The sequence below is a fragment of the Copidosoma floridanum genome, unplaced genomic scaffold, assembly GCF_036245765.1.
Source record: "Copidosoma floridanum isolate Cflo_tuat_1 unplaced genomic scaffold, Cflo_Japanese_pri ptg000001l, whole genome shotgun sequence".
In the NCBI taxonomy this organism is placed as follows: Eukaryota; Metazoa; Arthropoda; class Insecta; order Hymenoptera; family Encyrtidae; genus Copidosoma; species Copidosoma floridanum.
Genome location: NW_028321878.1, coordinates 15,987,801 through 16,011,579, shown reverse-complemented (window position 1 = coordinate 16,011,579; position 23,779 = coordinate 15,987,801). Strand labels below are relative to the sequence as shown.

Sequence of the window (23,779 nt, the reverse complement as noted above, 5' to 3'; positions counted from 1 at the left end):
ATCGAAATATATACCTCTTTGTTTTATTGATGGGTACGATTTCACAAATAAGTCATTTCAATTAAAATAAACAAGATAATCGGTCTTCAAACGCTCCTATGACTTTTCTCTATTTTTAAAAATGTTCAAAGGAGATTTGTTTTACTTTAACTTGCCAGTGCTCAAGAAAAAATCAATAATAAGCTTCGAAAAATTGCAATATGCACGTGATGACTCCTAATTTTATAGTCAAGGTTCATTTACAGTAAATATAATTTGAGAGCGCGCGGTGGCTCGATCGGCTAGGTCGTGGATTGGCACGTGGGAGACCGTCGTTCGATTTTCGGCCAGTTCGACTTTTCGGGCAAGTACCTCTGTGATTCTCACATGTGCTATTTCACCACGCAATGCTCCTCGAGGAGGGTTTAGGCGACCTCCTCGCAGCAAAATTGCCTAATTTCCCCATACCCCCCTCCCAGTAATGGGAGGCTCCTATCCCTTTCCTTGTCCCTTTCCCAAGTGTTAAGTGCCCATAGTAGTGCCCTTATTAAAAAGGAGCCGGACGTAGAGCACTATAATATTAAAAAAAAAAATATATTTATATTTTGGTTACGAAATTGAAAAATAAGGGCTGAGGCAATCTAATCATTTTTAAATAAAAGAGTTCTGTGAACTTGCAATAAAATAAGTTGTTTTACAAAAAAAAAAAAATAAAGTACAAAGCACGAGCTCTAGTGAAGGTCTCTACCAAGTATTACATCGTAATTTTTAGAACAGCAATTCATGCAAACGATTTGGTGAAAAATCTTAAATTGCGTCCTGAATACAGACAAATTTACTTTCAAAACAGTTTTCTTCTGCAAATCACACAAATATGAGACGATACCATACAACAAAGCGCTCAAAGCTAAAACCATCGCTTTCAGATACCCCGGTACATAACGACGCTGCACGAGCTGCTGGCCCACACTCCGCACGACCACGTGGAGCGCAAGAGCCTGCAGAATGCCCGTCAACAACTCGAGGACCTCTCGAGACAAATGCACGACGAGGTATTATTTTCTTTTTACTTGTTCTTGGCGAGCTTTCCCATTGTCCTCCCTCCGATTGTACGTCGCTCGATCCCTCGCTGTACTCTCGTTTTACTTTTCAGGTCAGCGAGACGGAAAATTTGCGCAAAAACTTATCCATCGAGAGAATGATCGTCGAAGGCTGTGACATTATACTCGACGTCAACCAGGTCTTTGTACGGCAAGGTAAGTCAGCTGAGTAATGAAAGATTCCACGCTCTCTTTTCATTGCAACGTTTCCCTCGAAAGATTCGTTAGGTAAAACATCCCAAAAATAGGCACCACCTTCTTCCAAACATTCGGTAAAAGCGCCGTACGACTAAATCCTCGAGGGTAAATTCTTGCCCAAAAGCTCCTTACCGACAGAAGCTCACGTTTTATCGACACGAAAGCTGCCAATCCCTTTTACCCTTCCCATGGAACGTATATCGCGCGAACCGGAAATCCCGCGCAAGCGCGGTCCGTCTGACCAAATCGATACTTATACTACTTGCTGAAATGACGACCGTGACTACGACAGCCCTCCCACCGTGTACGCAAGTTGTCGGATGCGCGTGTATACGTGCGGAGTACGTGCCACGCGCGCCGGGTTGGTCGTACCCTTTTCTCAGGGATGGATCGAGTGCTTGGCTGTAAATAGTTGAGTCTATTTTTGGAATATTGACGGTACACCGTATAGATACCATTGAATAATACTGAGGGTATTTAAAACGAAAAATTTTACCCAATGGCGTAAAGAATGCTGAAAACAATTTTGTTTCCATGTATCAAATGATTGCAGATTTTTGTTGAAGGGCATTAAAAAGGCAAGGGCCATTTTATCGAGCTTTATTTTTATATGGGCCTTAAACTACATACTTTGGCTGAAACGTTAAGTTGCGTTTTTTTTTTTTTTTTTTTTTTTTAGTAGTACTCGTACGAACTTTTTACAGGCAATTTCTCTTTTATGTTCCGTCTTGAAAGGGATAAAAGATTTTTAAAATTATTGCCTATATATGGTGTTTTGCGATTAAATGATGGTGCTTCTATGAAATACGATGCACTGATAACTAAACCCGTGATGGAAAAATGATCTTTTGAAACGATTGAGAATTAATTGAACCCAAGGATTTCTTAATTGAATCCTACAATAAATCAGTTGTATATTCTTTACGAAAAGGCAAATGCTGTACGGAACCAAGATCTCTTGTAAGTCCATAAATAATGTCTTTATTTCAAGTGGTAGCTTGTAAATTATCACGAAAATTTGGAACTTCTAACTTAACTTTATCAGTTGAAGCATTGAAAATTTGTTTCCAGTTTACCAAAAGTCCGGAATTTCCAGAAAAATTTTCAAGTTGTCTGCCCCTCGGGTGTTTTATAAAAGTGTAGGGTTTTCTGGGCACCCGAGCACGCTCCTGGTGAGCAACGCGTGCGCCTTTTCTCTCTGGCTCACGCGTCATAGAGCAACAACGCTAGCGGGGAAGCAGCAGTAGCTCTGTTCCACCATAAACCTGCTCACCCCCCAAACGACGGGGAAAACAAAATATCTCTGGGCGCGTTAAAAAAAACAATACACCCTGTATTTTTGTTGCTCCTGTGGCGAGGAAGTAGGCCAACGTGTGCAAAGAAACGAACAGGATGACTATCGCTAGTGAAAATCGGGTGTTGAAACAGTTCCGTGTAAACAGTTGCCTCCGCAGTTTATCATAGCCATACAGTTTGCTCAGACTCTACATGTGGGTGTAGGGGGAGCACGGAGAGGGGAAATCTGGATTTATTCTTGTTTAAACGAGATCGAAGGTCATTGGGCCGAGTCTTCATACGGACGAGGGTACACTAATCTAATTGTAACCTGATAAACAAATGATAAAGAGTCGTTCTTCGGATGCGAGATAAGAAATGATCAAGTAATGTGTACATATACTTTAAATACCGTGAGCAATATTACCGTTTACGAAGGCTGAATGAGTTTGACATAGAGTAGAGGAATATGTGTACTTAGTAAGGGTATGAGAACTTTAACGTGAAAATTGTAAAAGCTGGGATCAATGGAAACTAGCACAAGATTAGAAATGTAAAATTAGCTAAAATCCACGCAATTTACTCTGTTCGGGACCAAAAATACTTATTGTAGGTACATCGGTAATTTCACGTTCTTATTTCAATCTACTTACTAGATATTGATGAAAAATACCTTTTAAGCCACAAAAAGTGTTGTATAAAAGTTATGTGTATCATTTCGCAGGACAATTGAGGCAAATTTTAGAGAAATCAAAGGGCGCTCGGAGTCTATTGAGTGCAACGTTTGGCGGAAAAAGCGGTGACAAAGAGTCAATCAGGCAATGCTTTCTTTTTTCGAATCATTTGATACTAACGACGCGACAGAACGACGACGACGGTCGCCTCAGTTTAGTACCACAGATCGGAAAAATACCTCTATCGGATGCGGTTCTGATTGAAGACCCGAGTGAACAAAATGCAATTGATGACGATGGTATGGTCTTTGGCGTGTAAAATAGTATTAAACGAGTAAGAATTCCAAAATGCTAAATTTTATGATCACGAATGTTTAGCACAATCTGTCTACTCAATATTCAGCGAAAGCAGTGGAAGTGGAGGAACACCAGGTTCTGGTAACGCCGTTCCACTGCAAAATCGTGATTTCAAGTTTATTTTGAAAACGGGAGGAGAGAATCGACAGGTCACGATTCACCTGGTTGCACCTACAATGCAGGTAAAATAACGTTTTGTTTGTTTTAAAAATCATTTTCCACTTAATTTGCGTTTTAAAAAACGTCAACCAATAGGAAAAAGCTGCATGGATAAGCGACATCAGCCAGTGCATGGACAACGTACACTTCAATGAGTTACTGCACGGTTCGTTGTCAGACACAAGTTCTGTGACGATGCCGCAGTCCATAAAAAACGACCCAAAGCTCTTTAACGACGACGTAGACATACGCTTCAGCAGCACGCTCAACTCGTGCAAGGTGCCCCAGATACGCTACGCGACGCCCGAGAGGCTACTCCAGCGGCTCACGGATCTACGATTCCTGAGTATTGATTTCCTCAACACGTTTCTGCTGACTTATCGAGTGTTCACCGACGGTGTCACAGTCCTTGATGCACTGAAAAAGGTTTTCTACGATGCGGAGCCTTCTGACGCTCAGAATCAAGGTGGCTCTTTGGCGTGAGTTACTAAATCATTCAAGTTGTTGCACTGGTTGTTTGATATTTGAAGAAATCAATTAAATACTTTCAACTTGATTTGCAGGTCCTTGGACGTTTCGGGGCTAAATGTGGCAGAGCCGACGCATTCCTTGGATGATCGGAGGAGTAGTTCGACGCCGAGGAGAATAAGTGGAGCTAGCTCAGTTTCTGGTGAGTACAGTTAATCTCTGAGGTCGATGTGTAGTGGTTCCAAGTATTTTTTTTCTAATTGAAGTTTTATACAGAAGATAATGATTTTTTTAATACAAAACTACAAATATCAGCTAGAAATTGTTAAGTTTTTTATCCTAACGCTTCTTTAGAGTTGTGAAAGAACTTATTATTTTTGTACAAGCAGGGTATGGTTCTGAAATAAGCGATAGCCGAGAAACAGCTGGTAGCAGTGGCTTTGAATCAGGTACGAGCACCAGTGCTTCCAATGTGAAACCTTACAGTCGGATGGGTTACAAAAAACGTGAGATTATTGAAATGTTAAAATGACTTTTTATAATAATTTAGGAGATATTATTATTTAATTTATTTTCAACATTATCAATGAAATAGACGAAGATCCACAATTAAGCCAAATCTCGGAGACCCCAACGATAGTCAAGGGAACTCCAGGCTATCCATCATCAAGCATTCCAGGTGAAACTCAATCCCCAGTCAATTTACGAAGGGTTAGCATCCGCGTAGGTGGAAATACCAGTTCCGAAGATGATGGCTGCCACTTGACTATTCCCCAAGTAATAGCCGTATCTTCCAGCTCAGAAACTCTGACAGGTATAACATTGAGTACAACATTGATTGGAAATATTGTAAAATGCTTAAAATGATGAGAGTGTTTTTGTGATATGTGTAAATTGGAATGATTTGCATTTTTTTCGTAAGATATCACAGCAGTGAGTGCACCTTCATCTCCAAGTAACTTGAGTTCCGTTACTTTGGTCGGTTCTACTGGGTCTGGCTCTGGTTCTGATAAGAGTCCTCAAGACGTAGGTGAAACCCCGTACTACCGAAGCATTTCCGAAGAGACTGATGACACTCCGGTAGCTACCAAAGATAACATGAAAGATGGTTTGTTCTATTATCGACCAAACATTTGTTATATCACCTATATGACGAAAGTAATAAGTAATGGTTCCATAGGAGTGCATTTTTGGTACAAAGAAATATGTCCACCGTCACCAAAAACACCAAAGGTCGACAGTACGCGCAAGCAATCGCCTTGTCGTCAAACTCGCGGTCGATTGGAGTCTGATAAGGATGAAAACAGCTGGACTGACGAGGAAACGACACCACCAGCCGAATTTTTTCAGCCTTCAGAGGGCCAGGATAATCATCATCATCCACATTATTCAGACCACAGACCATCAGTTGCCTCTACCGCACCTTCAACTTCGAGAAGTGGTTCAATATCAACAATTGCTGGGGTATGTAAAAATAAAACCATAGTTGTAAAGCTATTTTTAATACAAGAAGTTGTAAGCATGCATCCACATTTGTGTCTTTACAGAATTATTGGTCCAGTAGACGTTCCATCCAAGAATGTGAAATGAGCGGACAGCAGGGATCTCACACCCACGACATACCGCAATCGTCCAGTAAAGCTGGGGTGGTTGTAACAAGCTTCCGACGAAGTAATCGAAGGTTGGTCATTGATCTTTACGCTTTTCCTTCAATTAGCAGAAAGAATTATTGTGCGAGTTTCGAGTTGGTTTATCAAAAACTTGTTATTTTGATTCGTATTCTGCATGAAATAAACAGAGTGTAAATTGTCCAAACTGTAGTTTTCAAAGACTTCTTTTGAAGAAATTTTAAAAAATTTCCAAATGATAAAAATTTTTTTATCAACATCTATTGACAAGTAAAAATTTTTGTATTCAAGTATCATCTTACAACAAAAATATACTTGAGAAAGCTTGCTAATATTAGTTTATAATTAAATAAGGTTATTCGTGGATTTCAAAATAAACAAGAACCAAAGAGAAATAAAGAGTTTACTTTACACAAAGTTTATTCATTTGATTACTGTTTGATGTTAACAAATTTTCAAAATAGCATGTATAATTTACTGTCAATGAAATAATTAACCATCATTAAGTCGTGAATTTAATATATACATTACAAAATTTTTTCTTGTAATTTTGAAGTAGTATTACTATTCGCTGAAATTATTTATCTCTAGACTGATCTGACGTAAAATGTGCAACTTGATTAATAAATACTTTGATATTCCATCACTACTATCTAGTAAATTAGGACATTTGGCATCATTGTATGTCTTAATTATCAAAATTTATTTGAAACAATAACGTATCATCATAAAAAGTATTTTTATATTTTTTTTCCAAAATTTTATGGTGTTTTCATACTATTCAACATACTTAGCATTGGACCTGACTCTATCTGGTAAGTATTTTAGTTCTCGGCTAAATGCGCTAGTTCTATTAGAATGAAAAGTCTATACAGCAAGCTCCCACTTAAATATTTTATTCGAGTACTATAAATTCACTTCAAAAAAATATAGACTAAAAAGCATGGAAGATTTCAAAGATAGTGTATTCAATAGCCTACTTAACTTTCTAACAGCGTAGTTTGTTCACCTATGATAGCAGTCTCAAGTATTGGGCATGCGTCTTAGAAGTTAGCATGATAGTTTTAATTATTAAAAAACTCAAGCTTACTTTTAAACTACCTGAGTACATTCGTAAATATAAATACGAATACATGTATTTATTATCAAGCCATGAATTTTCACTATTTGCGACACTTTTATTTTATCACCAATAGGCAAGAAACCATTGACAAATAATGGGCACAACGCTTCCTCAGGCCCTATTGTTTTGACGTTTGTTGAAAAAATTATTTCATATATATTAAGAGATAAATAAAAAAATATACAATTACACTTTTTAATTTACTTGTAATATACTGTTTCTCATACACAAATCAAGTGTACAAAAAAAAAAAGAAATTTTCATTACATTATATTACGGGTGTTACAGTACCCTATGCAGTTAAAAAGCAATTTATTCTATTAAAAATATTGCAACGTTTTTTAATCTTAAAAAAAAATAATGCCACATAACTGTAAACAAAAAAAGCCTTGAATCATCAAAGTTGGTCAAAGGATTCTTGAGAAATAATTGGTTACACACACACCTACTTACAACGGCACATTCACACTGTTTTAGAATAAATATTTTTACCTTCAACAAAACTATTAAGCTATTTAGTAAATCTATTTTTAAAATAAGGCTGATGTTGAAACACTAACGCCATTTCCTCATTCTGCAATTTATTCAAGAAATTAAACTTGTATGCACAATAAAGAATATGCATGGATTCACCCAATATTATGATAAAATGCACTAATACATAGTACTATTTGTAAATATAGAATAGCTTAGTAGTTGAAATAATAGTGAGAAATTATAATTGACAAAAGAATTAATTGTTTGGTCACCACAGAGTAAGCTTGATTTGTAAATTATTTTACAAATTAATTAATTGTATTATAACAAATACTTTTGTCTCTTTTGATTTATGGTAACTAAAATCTTACTAAAAAGAATCTTACTTTGAGGTATTGCTACTGATAATACTTTATTAAATGCATCTCTAAAAAACTTACTGACAGTGAATAAATACATCACAAACGTAATCGTTACTTAAAAACATATGATATAAAATAAATGTTAGGTAGTGATAGTTTCCTTGAAACACTTTTGTTGAATAACCTATATTCAATCCAAATTGCTTTTCATATATATTTTAGGAGCAGTACATCATCTGCAGCAACGGCCTTTGCGATAGCCACGTCAGCTTCAAGTAATCCGCCTGATCGTGTACTAGATAACAATCGTGCCTCTTGTCGCGAAAAAAATCGTCGACGAGAGTCGGTGATGTCAACAGCTGCGACCATGCGAGTCCTCAACGTATTGAGGCACTGGGTCTCAAAACATGCTCAGGACTTTGAACTGGATCACAAGCTTAAAAGCTTGACAATAGAATTTCTCGAGGACATTATATACAGCCCGAATCTCTTACCGGCAGAACATAAGGCAGCTAGTCAGCTTCTGAGACTGATCACCAGAGAGGAAGCTGCTTTCAATAAAATCGATCTTAGGAAACTGTTGACTCCACCGACGGTAAAGTACTCTTGTCGTATGATACATTTGTGGTGTATTAGGTAGTACAAAATCTAAAATTTACGTTTATTTTTAGACATCAACTAAGGAAAATATTGAGACGCTGTCTGCGCTGGAAATAGCTGAACAGATGACTTATTTAGATCATCAAATTTTTATTTCGATCGCTAGCGAGTGAGAACTATTTAATTAAAAAAAAAAGTTACAATGGATTTTGTAACGAACTGTGTCCCAATTTTTATGAAAAATGGGTTATACGCGCATATTCTTAAAAGCATTTATGTACAGTGTGCTAGAAATATTATTTCAGTATGATAGTAGATATTGTTGATAATTTATACACGAGGTGGAGACATATTTTATTGTTTCATCGAAACAAACCAGAATTAAAAAGGGAACCATTTTTTGAAGCCTTTTAGAAGAACTACAAAATTTTAATAAAATTTAAAAAGCAGTGAAAAAGCGTTCGTATATTTGTAGGACTAAAATGCTCCCACCCACATAAATGTTGAATCTCTACTTACATAAAATGTGTCATTAATACTAGCCTAAACCTTGGTAGAAACGTTACTACATAAACTGGCTAGAAACTCGTCAACATGTTACAAGCCCATTGATGCATGTACGTTGACGAGTTTCTAGCCAGTTTATGTAGTAATTTTCTACCAGGGAACTCCTTAACGGCAAATATACATTATTAAATCATTCAGTAGTAATAATAATTTTCAATTTATGAAAACTAACTATTGGGACCGATTTGAGTTTGGAAAAAATGTAAGTAGCCTAATACCATTTGAGTGCTCCAATTTATGTAAACGCAAATCAACTGGACCATCCTCTTCTGATAAAAAATTCCAGATTTGGTTAAGGGCTCCACATTTTCTAACACAACAAAAGATTTGTATTGGGACACAGTTTTTTATTAGGATACAAATTAACTGTCTAAAATACAATGTGGACTACTAAAATAATCAGCATTTATTTTTTGTACTACAGAGAATTCTTGGGACAAGCATGGATGAAGGCAGACAAATCAACAAAAGCTCCCCGCATAACGTTACTGACGAAAAGATTTAACGAAGTTTCTCAGCTTGTTGTCTCTGAAATAGTTCGCAGATCAAGCTTGCAAGCTCGAGTTGCCGTAATCGAAAAGTGGACGGCCGTGGCTGACATAAACCGAGTGATGCACAACTATAATGGAGTTTTGCAGATTTGTGCAGCGTTTACTAACAGTAGTGTCTATCGGCTCAAAAAAACTTGGGAAAAAGTATCAAAAACGGTACGCAAATTTGCAAGTAATATTCGTACCAAGTTCCAATTTACATAACGACTTTTAACTCTTGTTTCAGACGAAACAAATGATCGAAAGATTACAAATAATTGTTTCATCAGAGCACAGATTTAAAAATTTAAGGGATGCCTTGCACCGATGCGATCCACCTTGCATTCCCTACCTTGGCATATATCTCACTGATCTGTCGTTCATAGAAGAAGGCACCCCCAACTTTACAGATGATGGCCTTCTGAATTTTTCCAAGATGAGAATGGTACAGTACATAGAGATTTTATGGACTAATTGAAATAGTTTAGATATTTCTAATGATATTTTGATTGACAGATTGCTCACGTGATACGCGAAATACGACACTTTCAGCAAACTCCTTATAAAATCGAGATTAGCAAAAAGGTCGTACATTACTTGTTGGATCCTTCACTTCTGCTTGAAGAAGATGAGTTGTACCGTTTGTCTTTGGAGATCGAGCCAAAGACCACGAGACTTAGCAGCGCGACGTTAATAGGTCTTCCGCCCAACATAGGTGCAAATCTAAGGAAAGATTCATGAGAGTAATAAGAATATATATGCAACGTATATTACTTCTGATTTTATTTTCATAATTTTTACGCTAGAACTTTGATAGTGAGATTTTGCTTTACAATTAATATTCCTTTTCTTCACATTTACCTTTTGACTAATGAATCCCTAGTGGATATGTAGGTATCTATTTTTTAATATTCACGTGGATCGCAAAATTGAGAAATTTAATATTTATCTGTACAAAAACTTTTAATAGAAATAGCGAATGCTGATTGGTACAATATTTATTATGTGTTTTGGAGATTAGTACTTTCGGCTATTAATAATAAACTCTAAAGATAATTGTTACAAAAATTTTGTTCAAAGTGCCAAACACAAGAGCGCATTTTTAAAATCAATTATCAACTTCCTAAATATTACGTTTAATGAAACTTTACTATTTACTGCTGGTCAGTATAAAAAAAAAAATTAATAATAATAACAAATCAACGGGAAGTATTTTATAGATGAGAATTGATAGGCTCACGATATCGATGAATCATCAGGTAACATTTTATAAAGTAAAAACATTTCTTAAATCTTATAACACAAAAGTGTTTTCTTTTTCTTCTAAGAATATTATCTGTGATTAAAAAATCTTATATTAAATTCTGATATACGAAGAATGATCTACAACATATACTACAGCTTGAAGTCAACAGGTTGATTCAATTTTACAATTGTTTACGTTACAACGTTAAAGCTTTATGATAGTTACACTTATAAAAATTATACTTTGATATGGCCACAAATGTTGTTCTATTCACTTGTTTCTAACGACTATTACCTTATTAAATTTTGCTGAAAGATAAAACCTTTATAAATCAAATTGTACATTAGAAAGTTCATTTCTCAAGATTAGTTAAAACAACAGAAACTTTTTGTATCGCACTTGAAAAATCTTAGTACTTACTTGTAATACAGCGAGAACAATCATTTGGTGGTGTACAAGCTAGTGGTTGAAAAAGTGTTTTGTCTTTCTATAAGAACTGTCAACTTTAATTTGTCAGTATAAAAATCTACAATCCAGGGTAAAAAGCATGTACAACTTTCGTTGATATTTTTAAAAATTTTAATCTTTGCCAATTTATTTGTAGTTTAGATTAGAAAAATGAAAGCATAAGTATTTCATTAACTGTTCAGCTTAAATTAGCTATTCGATGTTTATAATTCTAGTTTTGTTTTAATATTCAGGCTTAGGCAAATCAATAGTGTACCATTTAGTCACACAAATGGATATAAATTAAGTAGATTTCATGTACCACGCGTTTGACAGTATTATAAAAATAAAGAAAAAAAAAAAAATAGAAGATAAAACAATTCTAGACTTTGGTTTTGTTAAAATTCAGAAGTAGCAAGTTAACATTCATACAGTCTAACATTTTTTAGACAATACAGAGATAGTAAATGAGAGATTGTACATGACAATCACTAGAGTACACGACTGAGGTTATGATTTGGATTTAAATGTAAAACAAAATTTAGTTTGTTCAAAAGATATAAAGTAAAAATCTTTCAAATTATATCAATCTCATCATTTTGTGATACGTACAAGCACAAATACAATTTTAATATATCCATGGTTCCTTCTAAAGGCTACAATGATGACACACAAAAATACGTGTACATAGTAAAAGTTTAAGTATTTACAAATGAAATTAGCAAAAAATATTATTTCATTTAGTAATATTTAATTTTCAAACAACAAAAATACAAATATTAAAAAGTATCAATATCAAATATTGTACTGCATAGATTTATATTCTTAAGAAGTAATGATACATATCGATTTTGTCTCACACAAATATGTAGATAAAAATCAAAAAACTTAATAATTATACCAATTTTTAATTTGTCATAACTTTAACTCATTATTTAATGATTAATCTTAATGTCCGATAATATGTGTTCTACGTTAAATATAACATTTTGAAAAATCTCTATTTTCTTATAAGTAAAATATTGATAAGTATGGTCTTACATAGAACGTAAAAGAGTACAGATTGAAAAAATTTTGTCCAAAAAATGTACACTTAATTTTTTCGTAATTTTAAGGTTAATAACAGTACATATAAAACTGGCACTCAATAAGAAATAAAGTATATATTTTGTTTTTGTAATGTAAGATCAAAAATAATCTATTATGGCCAGGAAATTGTAATAATCTTAAAATTAATTTCATACCTTATTGACCCTCTAAGTATGATGTAATTTTTATAAATACAAACTGTAAATAGTCATAAAATATTACAAGGTATCATAAGCATGCAACTCACAGTACAATATTTTTAAAACTCTACAACTACAGTTTGATGATCTTGAATCAGTGTATTAGGCACAAATTTTTTATTTTATTTTAGTATAATATTAAATATTTTTAAGTATTAAAATATGCATCTAGCGTATTTACAAGTTTTATGGAATAATAGCAAAATGGTCGGTAGTCTTTTTTAAGCATTTGTTGGTACATTGTATACTTTTAACAATGTTAGTAATCAGACATAACGAATAGTTTAAAAAATTATGTTGGCAAAAAAATCATTCTACCTCTACCACAGTCATTGCCTAAGTCAATGCCTTAAAATGAGTATAAAATGTGCAAACTTGATTCCCATAATTTGTTATTTGTTTATTTGTCTGAAACTTATGGTTTAATACTGTGATTTAATAAATTGTACTTACCGTAAAAAGTGAAATTAAGTATACTTAAGTATTTTATCAAATACCATAACCCAAAGAATTAAAAAATCTCTACAAAAATGTCGATTGTTTATATCGCTGCTATCGACAGAGATTTTTTATAATTATATTTTGTTGTATTATTTTATGTTAAATTAAAGAAAATTTTCAGGACACATTTTTAGATACGTAGATTTATCTTACTGTTGTTATTTCTATGAGTGTTTACAGCCTATGTACGTAACTGCGTGAGGCTCAATATGTGAACATGCGCACGATGCTTTGTTAATATAATAAGAGAAAAAAATATTACAATTATGAATCATCAGCTGGTTGTGAATAAATGTTTATATGTGCAGGAATGACGGCTTGAGTGATAATTTTTACTTAAAATAATGTGCTGGTGCTGTATTTTACTGTTAAATTATATTTTTTTGATGAGTTCAGTCATTCTGAAAAACTGAGGATTAAAAAAAAAAATTTAACTCTTAGATGCTCAAACAAGTTTTTATTTAATTAAACGATTGAAAATACAAAACCAATTTTATTAAAATTTTTTTCAGATTATATATTTTTTTACCGACATAAAAATGTACTACGTACATTTAATCCGCATCGTTCTTACTACAGTCAACTAGCACATTATTTGATCACAGATAATCACTCGTAAGTCTCATTGTCGAGATATCGTCTGCTCCTCTCTTTATAGTACAATTGCAATCATTTTATTTACATTAAATATTGACTAAGAACAACTAAAAATCCTAATTGTTATATTTTCATTATAGTCACTACTACTATTATTACTGATTGTAAAAACTCAAGGAATTGAAAATTAAGTGTATCAGTGATAAAGACGTTAAAAAAAATATCATCGTGTAAGTAATCCTGTTAAAACAACTCTTTCTAAATAGTTATAAATATTATTAAAGTACTGATAATTAAGAATAAGGTAATAAAGAGAGTCCTGGTGTGCAAAGTGAAAAAGACTTATTACATCAGCGTTGAGAATGTTACGAAGATAAATAAAAAAGGTAAAACCTTTCGATGTCTTCAAAATAATACATTACTTGTTAACACTATCTCTAATCTATATCTACTATTTTATATCTTTCTTCTGTGAATGAAAAGAAAATATTCTTCTGTAAACATATGTTTTATTTGTGTGCCTTCCACTTACTGTAATATACGAATTATTTTTTCGAGTATTAGTGCTTTTAAAGAATGTCTTTTACTAAAATTTATTTTGATTTAATTTCATTTGTCCCTTTTTTTAAATAATTTTATTTTTAATTAGTTTGTGTCCAAATCTACTTTTATAATACTATTGTAATTAAATAATATTAAATTATCAATTTTTTTAAGTAAATTGAAAAAAAAGGATAAAACTAATTTTATTTTGCATCTATGCACTTGAAGAGTAACAGTATTATTATTTGAAGAGTCATATTGATTAGTTTAATCCATATCTTCTGCAATGTGATGACAGGTTTTTTCAAAACAGAGTTCCATAGAAACCTTATAGTAGGATCGAATTAAGTTTTTCGTAATGGAAATTTAGACTAGTGCGAAAAAAATATGTTGTAGAGAATTCAACAATGTGAATCAATTGTAATAAAATCGAACAAAAAATATTTTCCGCTGAGGTTTCAAAAAAAATGGCAAAAATGGTAAAACACTGTTCTTAGCAAACAAACAATAAGCCTTAAGGTGGTTCTTCACGATGGTGCCGTATCAAAGCGACACGGGACCCTGTGATTTTCTAATTTTCGATTAGCGTATTATTTGCAACATAAAATATGTTGTACTGGCACTTGACTATAATATCATTGCATTTACATACAAATAAACAAGCTCATAAAGTCAGAGTAAGAGTTGTAAAAAAATTTTTTTTTGACGCAAGGTTCTAAAAATGGCATGTACGCTCCTACTCAAGCAGACGTTGCCGCAGTTTACACGGCAGACATTTCGTTTACGATTAAATATCGTATACTATTTCCCTGATTAGCCCAAACTTTTGTTATATTATTAGAAAGCTGAAAAGTTCTTCTTTCACTACAAACTTTTTCTATTACGATCTTAAGTCTACTTTACGAGATATTACATGATATCGTAGTATAGAAAAGTAACCTACATAAGAACACATGTTAAAAGTGCATTTTTTGACTGACTTGTTTTCAAAAATTTGCCTGATAAAGGGACTTGAAATTTTAAAGAAAGATGCCTTATAACTTTAATAACAATCCCTCCAAATTTCCCTGTAAGTTTAAGTAAATGGGTTAGGTGAAGAACCACCTTAATATACGTATATATATAAGACGAATAAAATAACCCACGGTCAATTCCGATTGGTCCAGTGGTTTTCCCAACAAAATGCAAAAACCCCGTTTTTTGAGCCAATATTCGAAAATTGGGGGCCATGAGCAGCCGTACTACTGTAGCCGCCGATGCGTAGGCCACGTCCACTCTCTGAAGCTCGACTCCGGTGTTATCGACCGAGTACGTTCAAACTGCAAACCCTTTAAGGTGGCTCATCACGATGGTGCCGTATCAAGCAGGGGCACCGGGGGGGCTTTTCTATAAATTATAAATTTACTGAATATAAACCAATAAAAAGACAGTTAGTGGTTTGTGCTATGTCTTATTCATGATTTATGAGCAAAAAATGCGAAAAAATTCCGTAATTGAAAAAAGTTACTATTTATAGGGTATCGAAAAAGCTGCGTACGTCCCTATCCAAGCAGACGAACTCGCGCGTGTGCCTCAGCTCCAGCACCTGTCAACTTTCTTATACTTGTTTTGTGTGTATTTTTTTACCACTAAATATTAAATTAATGCTTGTAAAAAATGAATGCTAATTTTCAATGGAAGCATTAGTTAGTGATTTTTTACAAACAGAAAACACAGAATCACTTCATAACGCTGTGGAAGATGTGCGAGTTCTCAGAAATTTGTTAGTTAAATTAGGAATAAGTGATGATATTATAAGGGAAAAGTCTCAAAGTATTTCTTATATTTTGAAACAGAAAAACGAAGAAGCAGCTGTTTCTTTGAATAAAGCGTCTTTAGTAGAGTACAAAAATAATATTTCGAATGGGATGATGCTGAAAATGGCTAAGGCGCAAGTAAATAAATCTATTTTAAATGAAGTATTTACGAAAAGTGGAGAAAAAGGACTAAGGCTTTTTCTAAGCGAGAATGTTGGAGAAAAGCCACGGGTGACTACTAACACAAAAGTATTAGACAAAATAAGCCAAATATTTGTTTGTAATGAAAAGTAAAGGATATTTCATTTGATTGGAATTTATATTATTTATGGCGTTATTGCTATGTTGTCATCAAATGAACAATTAATATAAAAGTTTTATATTCAACTATTTTTTATTCAACCTATTTATTTAAATTATTGTTATTTAATATTTTTACACAAAGTTTTTGCAATAATATGCGTTCAAAACTGAGCATGACATTCCAGTTTTAGATGTAAACAATATTTTTACAATTTTTTTGCCCACATTCTTATATATGACATTTGAATCTCCCGGGCTAGCGCCAAGAATCAAAATTGAGGTTATCCTGCGGTTAGAACTTTCAAGACTTTATATCTTTTTGTTTTTACCGGTAATCTTGGACTTTCGCGATTTTGTTAGAAAGAGGATTATTTAAACTACTTGCTCTCAGTTTCTGGAGACTGTGGCCCGACTTTTAGCCTACGAAATCTAACACTTTCGGTGAAAAAATCAGACTGCTCCATAAGACCAATGCTAAAATTTCAAACTTTCAATATGATTATTTTTCGATTTTGGCCGGCAACATGCCCTAAAATTTTAACTGTACATCCGTTTAGTCATATTTTAACATAAATTTCAATTTGGGTGCAATGGCTCGACTTTCAAAAATGTGATGAGCCACCTTAAGGTGGCTCCAGCGCCTAGTGCCGTATCAAAATGGGGAGACTAAAATTAATCATTATTTTCTTTAAAATATGGTATAAAATTATCGTAGAGACTGTTGTTAGCCATATTCTACATTTTATCTATTACTTTAGTGAGTCAATATAAAAAAACAAAAAAGTTTTATGGTGCCCTAATTGATGAACTGTTACGATACGCTCCTAAGTTCAAGAGTAGTTATACGTATATATATGTACTCTGCAGAATGCAGACAGCTGAGAGCTGACTTGCACTCGCAACTGTATACTTAGTCTCCGATTATTTAAAGATTTTGTTCGATAACAAGACACTTTTCTCATGTCATCGAAAACTGCGTAATAATATATACAAGATAGTATGTTTTTTACACCTTACGGGTTATTTATATAAGTGCAGCAGTAGGTTGTATATCGCGTAAGCTTGCATTTCCTATCCAACCCGTCTTAAAACTGCAATTTTGTAAGCATGATTTCTTACAACTTTCATCGTCAACCTTCATTTTTTTTTATACGAATAGAAAGATGGGAATTCAAAGAATATAATTCAATTTTATTAACCTAGGTTGGGTTATTTATAATTTTAACGTTGAGGACACTGGAGCCACCTTAACACCTTTCTTCGTCTCTTTACAAAACCATTGATCCTCTTTAAGGTTGCTCCTTTGCGAAAATCTGGGTAATAAAATATGTTTAATGTGGTACATAAGATCTGCTAAATTCAATGGTAACTCTGTTTATACTAGAAATCGTACAAAATATCGAGAAATTTCAGCTCAAAGTTCAACCGTTTAACACGAGCTCAAATGGAAGAGCATTAAAAAATCAGCTGTACAAGCATTTTCTGACTCAAAATAAAAAAATCTGAGCAGATATTTTATGATGTAATTGTAGAAAAAATTCTTTTTTTTTAAATTCTGCCTTGAAAAATAATAACAATCGATCATTTTTAAAAGATATTTGCCAAGAAAAACGTGAAAATCAGCTTCATAGTTATTAATGACAGATGGTGGCAGAATACCAACACTGATGTACGTATATACGTATACATACACAAGTGAAACTCTCCTACTTGACTAGAGCAGTAGACAAGGGAGCTATCCTAAATATAGTTAGACGTAATTCCAATATTACTGATATAGTAAACCACCACCAGGCAAATTTTCTTAAACTCTTTCTTCTTAAAATTTTTTAAAAGTTTTTCAAAATTTTTATTTCAATAGTCTTGGAAAGTGTCACTAGAAAACTTGCAGCCTATTTCCAGGATTATGACCATTTTAAAAAGTTTTTTTTTTAACTTAAGGTATATCGTTACAGCAATTTCTACATAAAAATCTTTCTGTGATTAATATAAAATTGACAGAGCTGTTTCCTTACATATCTCGAAACAAAAAAGTAGTACTAGTGAAAATAATTGTAACCTGATAGTGTATGGTTAACTTTTAACAGTAAAACAGTAATTATTTTGAAAAATAATTGTTTCTTTTCAAACTTAAAATATTTTTAAAATATACGTAACTTTTTTTTGTAAATATAGAATAAATAATTTTTTGACTGAAAAACAAAAAAAAAAGAACTATTTATTAAAAATGAAAAAATCCCATTTAAGAAAAGTAAGCAGTAGAACTAGAATTTTTATATTTTTAATAAAAATAAAAAATAAAATTTTATTCTTCATCGATCAAAATAAGTCCTGAAAATTCTACGATATACCTGACTATATTTTACACACACTATCGTGCACAAAAACTTTTTGAGGTATTAACATATAAATTATTTAAAAAAATTTTTTAAATACATCTTGATCTTACACTAGAATGACCCTTGAAAATAATCAAGTGGCACGGTCGCGCCACAAAGGCGAGTTTGAGAAGCTGACGATGACAATGCCGTGGCTACCGTGTACGCTATTTACTTTTATATTCGAATACCGAATTTTCAATAAATAAAAAAAAATACTCATCATTATATTATTGAAAATTTTTTGATGCAATATTACATTTTGTATGTTCAACTATGATTCTCAACAATAATATTTGTGGGAAAACTATTAAAACATGATAATGGGATGCATGGTTAAATAAAATTACCAAAATCTCTTTTTCTTGCTCCTTCCTCAGTTTGCCATGACTAGACCGTTAAGTTGGCCGCATACTGGCTACAAAGATATCGATACTATCGATTTACTGTGTCAACGTATAGTCAACTCGTTCTTAGGGTCTTAAAGCTCTGTAAAGTATCATTTAAAGTATGTATATATATTTATGCATACAATATTCACAAATTCCTGATGATTGATTATTAATATATACATCCAAATATATATAATACTAACACAATAGTGAGTTTCAGGAATCTGTTGCATGGATAGATCTTGAAGTTAGTCGCACTTGGGCTATACATTTTACTGATTTCCTTAGTGCGTAGAAATCAATATCTTAGCAGATTTTCTTAAAGAGCGTAGAAATCAATATTGCGCAGAAAGATGCACAGTTGCACTGTATGTATAACACAACAAGTAAGCAGCAAGATGCTGCTGAGTTTTTATTAAGTCTATGTAATAAATCACTTATATTGAAAAATGTTTTAAAAAACGAACAAAGTGTAATAATCAGGTGTCCTGGTTGCGACGAACGACACCATAGTGAGACATCTAATTATATTGTTACTCCTTCTTTTCCAGAGGATTCTCGAATCTGTACACTTCAAGAACTTAAAGATTACAATATTGGAACTTGGCAAGAAATTGAAAGTTATTGTGATAATGAATGTCGCTTCAAAAAAATAAAAAACTAGATTTAACAATCAGTAATACTGTAGTAATTTTACAATTAATGTTGTATGAAAAAACTGATAAAGGTTTTGTTAAAATGATGAACTTCAAAATAAATGCGATACCAACATGTAAAGTAGATATAAATAGTAAAAAGTATCAGGTTATAAATGGAGTATTTCACCACGGTACTACATCACAAGGTCATAACACAAATATGATGCGACAAAAAAACCAGTGGTTTCATAACAATGATAATAATGTTGTCAAAAAACAACGGCCAAAAGGTGCTAAAGATCTTTATATCTTATTGTTAGAACAAATTTAAAATACTTTAATCAGTTAAATAAAAAAAAAAGAAAATTAAAAAAAGAAAACAATTTACGTCAACAAAATCTGTACGCTCATGTAGGTCATTTAAAAAATTTCTATTTAAAAATCATGCAATAATCAATAAATGGTATGAACCCTTATATTCAATTTTTAAAATAATAGATTAACTTAAAAGGTTTAAAAAAAAATTAAAATCTCCATAAAAAAATCACTTTCATATAAAGTTAAGTGTTAGGCGAGCTTGACGTGTTTTAAATCGATTGAAAAATAATTACGACCTTAATATATTATTAATAAAAATATTATTTAAAAAAACAAAATAAATAATCAATAATTGCTACAAATTTTAATATTCAATTTTTTACATAATAGATTTTCTTACAAAATTTACAAAAATAACTGAAATTCCCATAAAAAAACTAACTTTTATACAAAGTAAAAGGTTAGGCGAGTTAGATGTGTTTCAAATACATCCAAAATAATCATGTTTACAAAATTAATAACGTTATACAGTGAAACAAAAGTTATTTTCATAGCAAAGACTACAATATCTCCAAGTGTTTCAGTTAACATGTTTCTAATGCTACTTATTTGAAAATATTTGGCGAAATAAAATATTTAAAAAGTAATAAGATCAACAAAAAATAGTCAACTTTGTTGCCACGTCAAAGAGTTATTATGAACATGAAATTATTTATCCCTAGAATTAATATCTTAATTAAAATATGTAATTAAATAAAAATTTTTTCACAAAATAATTGAACGTTTGAAAAGTAATGAGATCAGTTAAAATCAGTCAAGTTCATTGATACATCAAAGAGTTATAATTTACTAAAAATTATTCAGTATTAAAATAAATATTTTTATAAAAATATCTGAGTGCATTAAAAATTTTACAGAACGAAATGGAAGATTTAGAAAGTAATGAGATATAAAAGAAATAGTCAAGTTTTTGACATTACAAATATTGTAATACTTGATTAAGGTATGTATCAATTTTTATAATACTTTGAAGGTACTGAATAACAAATAGTCAAATCTAATGTTTTATTTTCATTATAAAAGCAAAAAATGTCAATATTTTGGACAGTTAATAAATCTGTATAACTTTCCAGGTCCGGGTTTATACTGTTCTTGACGTTAAAAATCCTAACTACTCATGGAAAAATGTATTTTTAAGAAATAGTATAGTTTAAATAATAAAAATACTCAAATTAATTTGCCGTCACTTCTTAGATAGCTGATGAGATATCAGTGAGGACTACCACAAACCAGATATTTCTTTGAGGTGCTTGTCAAAAAACGTCAAACGGTGAACAGCTCAGTAAAAACAAGGGCTACCAGAAAAGGAATCAAAAAGTGAAGTTAAAAAGAAGACAAAGGGAATGGAGGTTGTATGATGTCAAGTGAAGTGAGGAGGGGAAGGGGTATAAAAAAGCTGTTCATGAGTGCTAGAAAAATCTTCTACTGCGACGTCAGTGGTGCAGGCATATAAAATAATGAGGATGATTAACTCTCTTTACTACGCCGATTCCTTATTCTTTAAAGTTAGACGCGGTTAATTTTTTACTCAAAAAATTATCTTTGTTCTTTGGATTTGTTGATAGCTGAAAATCTTCCTTCAAATCTATTTTACTTTTTACATTGATTATGTCTTGATGAAATTTATTTCTTCTAGTAAATATTTTATCAAACTTTTTATTGATTGTGTTTGTAGTTTCTGAAACTGGCTTTTTTCATAGAGTAAACTTCATAAAAATAAAGAAAAGGGTTTTTCTCTGAACATATGAGGAAATCTTCTATGGTAAAAAAAAACTTTTGTCAATTAATTTTTTTCGAGAGAGGGGGGTCCAGTAGGCAAACCACTTAAGGTTAAGACTTTAAACTTGGACACACAACCAAAAACGTTCGTTCTACGAGTTAAATGTATTAATTACAGAGAAAAAAGTAAAATTAAATGTAAAAGTAATAAATTAAAGTTATATCGCATACAAATTTTGGCCCAAAGTATATAGAAGCACTGGGGGCCTTAGTCATAATGGCGTCAGATGTAAGTACACAAATTTAAATATGCTCTCATACTAACCTGTGATTAGCCATACTAAACGCACATAAACAAATAGCAGGTTGCCTGTTTATTTGTTAATCTAGTTTATCACTTACAATTTATATTATTTAAAAAATTACACACCTTGTACAACCGATTTGTATTTATTACCTACGAAAACATTAACATAGTGTGCAATTCACTTTCCTTGTTAACAAGCGATCATTTAATGCATTTATATTCAGCAATTTTATTGATAATGAATCCAACATTTATATCTAGGGTTTTTAAGTCTTAATAACACGGAGTATAGAGTTAAAAGAGCATATAGACTGCATTTGATATACTTTATAGATTTTAATATATTTTAATTTGCTGCCAAGAAAGTCAATCATCATCATTTTAACCTACCTACATAAGTACTGTGAACTCAGCAAGTACTTGCAGCCAACATCACACTGTTGTCAGCCATGCTTAACTGCAACAACCCACCTAGGTATCTCAAAGATATACAGCAAATAGTTTTCTGGCAGTTAACTTCATGGTAATTAAATTTTCAATCTGCAACTGAAGTTAAACAGATCCTAATTTGCATATTTGGAAACACATATGTCTTCTTTTCGTTATTCTCATGACTTTCTGGCTCATACTTTTTGATGAAGCTGAATATGATGCAAGAGGCAAAATTACTCTTAATAAATTTGGCATAGCGACAAAAATAATTATTTCTAGCTAATTGAAAATTTAAGTATTTAATGAGGATAATTCTACCATCGGAAGGTGATAGTGATAGGATTTAAGGGTACGTTTCGATAGACTTTGTGAGTCTGCCAGACTGACTTGAAGCTCATAAGTGTGAGTGAGAGGTTCACCACGTGACCAGATCTCACTTCTCTCTCTCACTCTTATGAGCTTCAAGCCAGTTTTTCAGACTCCCAGACTCTATCTAAATACATAATAAGTATCCTCGTGCAAGAAAGCGCGGTAAAATTAAAAATTTTTCAAATAGTTTGTTACAACTCAGAATTTACTTGTAAAAAAAACATTTTTTTACGAATTAATATAAAGAAAAAAAAGAGAAAGATTTTTATAAAGATTTTATACGCTAATGTTAGTGCACTTTCTTACATCTGCAGAATAGATTTGTTCGGAGACTAAGATTGGGCGACCGTAAGTTGAACAATACTAACTTTCCTTTACCAAAAATACACGGTCATTGTATATCTGCACTAGTATTCCAGGCGACCCGCAGTCGCCCAACTTTGATCTCACGAACAAATCAAGATCAGGTATCTTTTTCACTATATCATCACTTGTCTCGACGCTACAAGAAAAATGCTGTCACAGCGGACGTGTGTTTATCAAAGTATACCTAATGCGTAATTTCGTTGCGTAGTTTTATCATTTAAAATAATCGTAATATACACCGCATACGTTTTTATAGGAAAAAGATTTTTCATGCTATCAGTTTGGAAAGTAAACATTCCTGTCCGCTCCCTGAACGACAGTATTAACCTCTGAGTAGCTGTAGGTAAGTAGTAAGGGCATAAAAAACTGTATACTTATAGCCTAAGGCTCAAAGTAAAGAAGCCTCAGATAGTCTGAGGTGAAGTTGAAAATAACAATACTTGTAGTATTTGAAACTTTCTTTATCTCTCTGACCTTGAGCGTCATATACCGTTTAAGTGATTAAAACTTAATCACAATCATTAAGATAGCACTAACTAATTTACATTTCAAATAATATAACAGTATAGTGTATAGTGTAC

At 32.4% G+C, this 23,779-nt stretch overlaps 1 protein-coding gene across 1 annotated transcript in view; it reads left to right on the top strand.

Moving 5' to 3' along the window:
• LOC106642588 (ras-specific guanine nucleotide-releasing factor 1) overlaps positions 1 to 10,446 on the top strand; it is a 39,010-nt gene extending 28,564 nt beyond the window's left edge. The window contains exons 10-26 of the mRNA XM_014357416.2: positions 906 to 1,031; positions 1,133 to 1,235; positions 3,277 to 3,525; positions 3,605 to 3,765; positions 3,839 to 4,221; positions 4,306 to 4,412; positions 4,600 to 4,716; positions 4,806 to 5,024; positions 5,133 to 5,318; positions 5,391 to 5,674; positions 5,758 to 5,891; positions 6,633 to 6,653; positions 8,023 to 8,395; positions 8,472 to 8,569; positions 9,392 to 9,674; positions 9,745 to 9,942; positions 10,014 to 10,446. Of these exons, the coding sequence (XP_014212902.2) occupies positions 906 to 1,031; positions 1,133 to 1,235; positions 3,277 to 3,525; positions 3,605 to 3,765; positions 3,839 to 4,221; positions 4,306 to 4,412; positions 4,600 to 4,716; positions 4,806 to 5,024; positions 5,133 to 5,318; positions 5,391 to 5,674; positions 5,758 to 5,891; positions 6,633 to 6,653; positions 8,023 to 8,395; positions 8,472 to 8,569; positions 9,392 to 9,674; positions 9,745 to 9,942; positions 10,014 to 10,238 (3,267 nt within the window). The 3' untranslated portion in view covers positions 10,239 to 10,446. The remainder of the gene's footprint in view (positions 1 to 905; positions 1,032 to 1,132; positions 1,236 to 3,276; positions 3,526 to 3,604; positions 3,766 to 3,838; positions 4,222 to 4,305; positions 4,413 to 4,599; positions 4,717 to 4,805; positions 5,025 to 5,132; positions 5,319 to 5,390; positions 5,675 to 5,757; positions 5,892 to 6,632; positions 6,654 to 8,022; positions 8,396 to 8,471; positions 8,570 to 9,391; positions 9,675 to 9,744; positions 9,943 to 10,013) is intronic.
• The last annotated feature ends 13,333 nt before the right edge of the window (positions 10,447 to 23,779 follow it).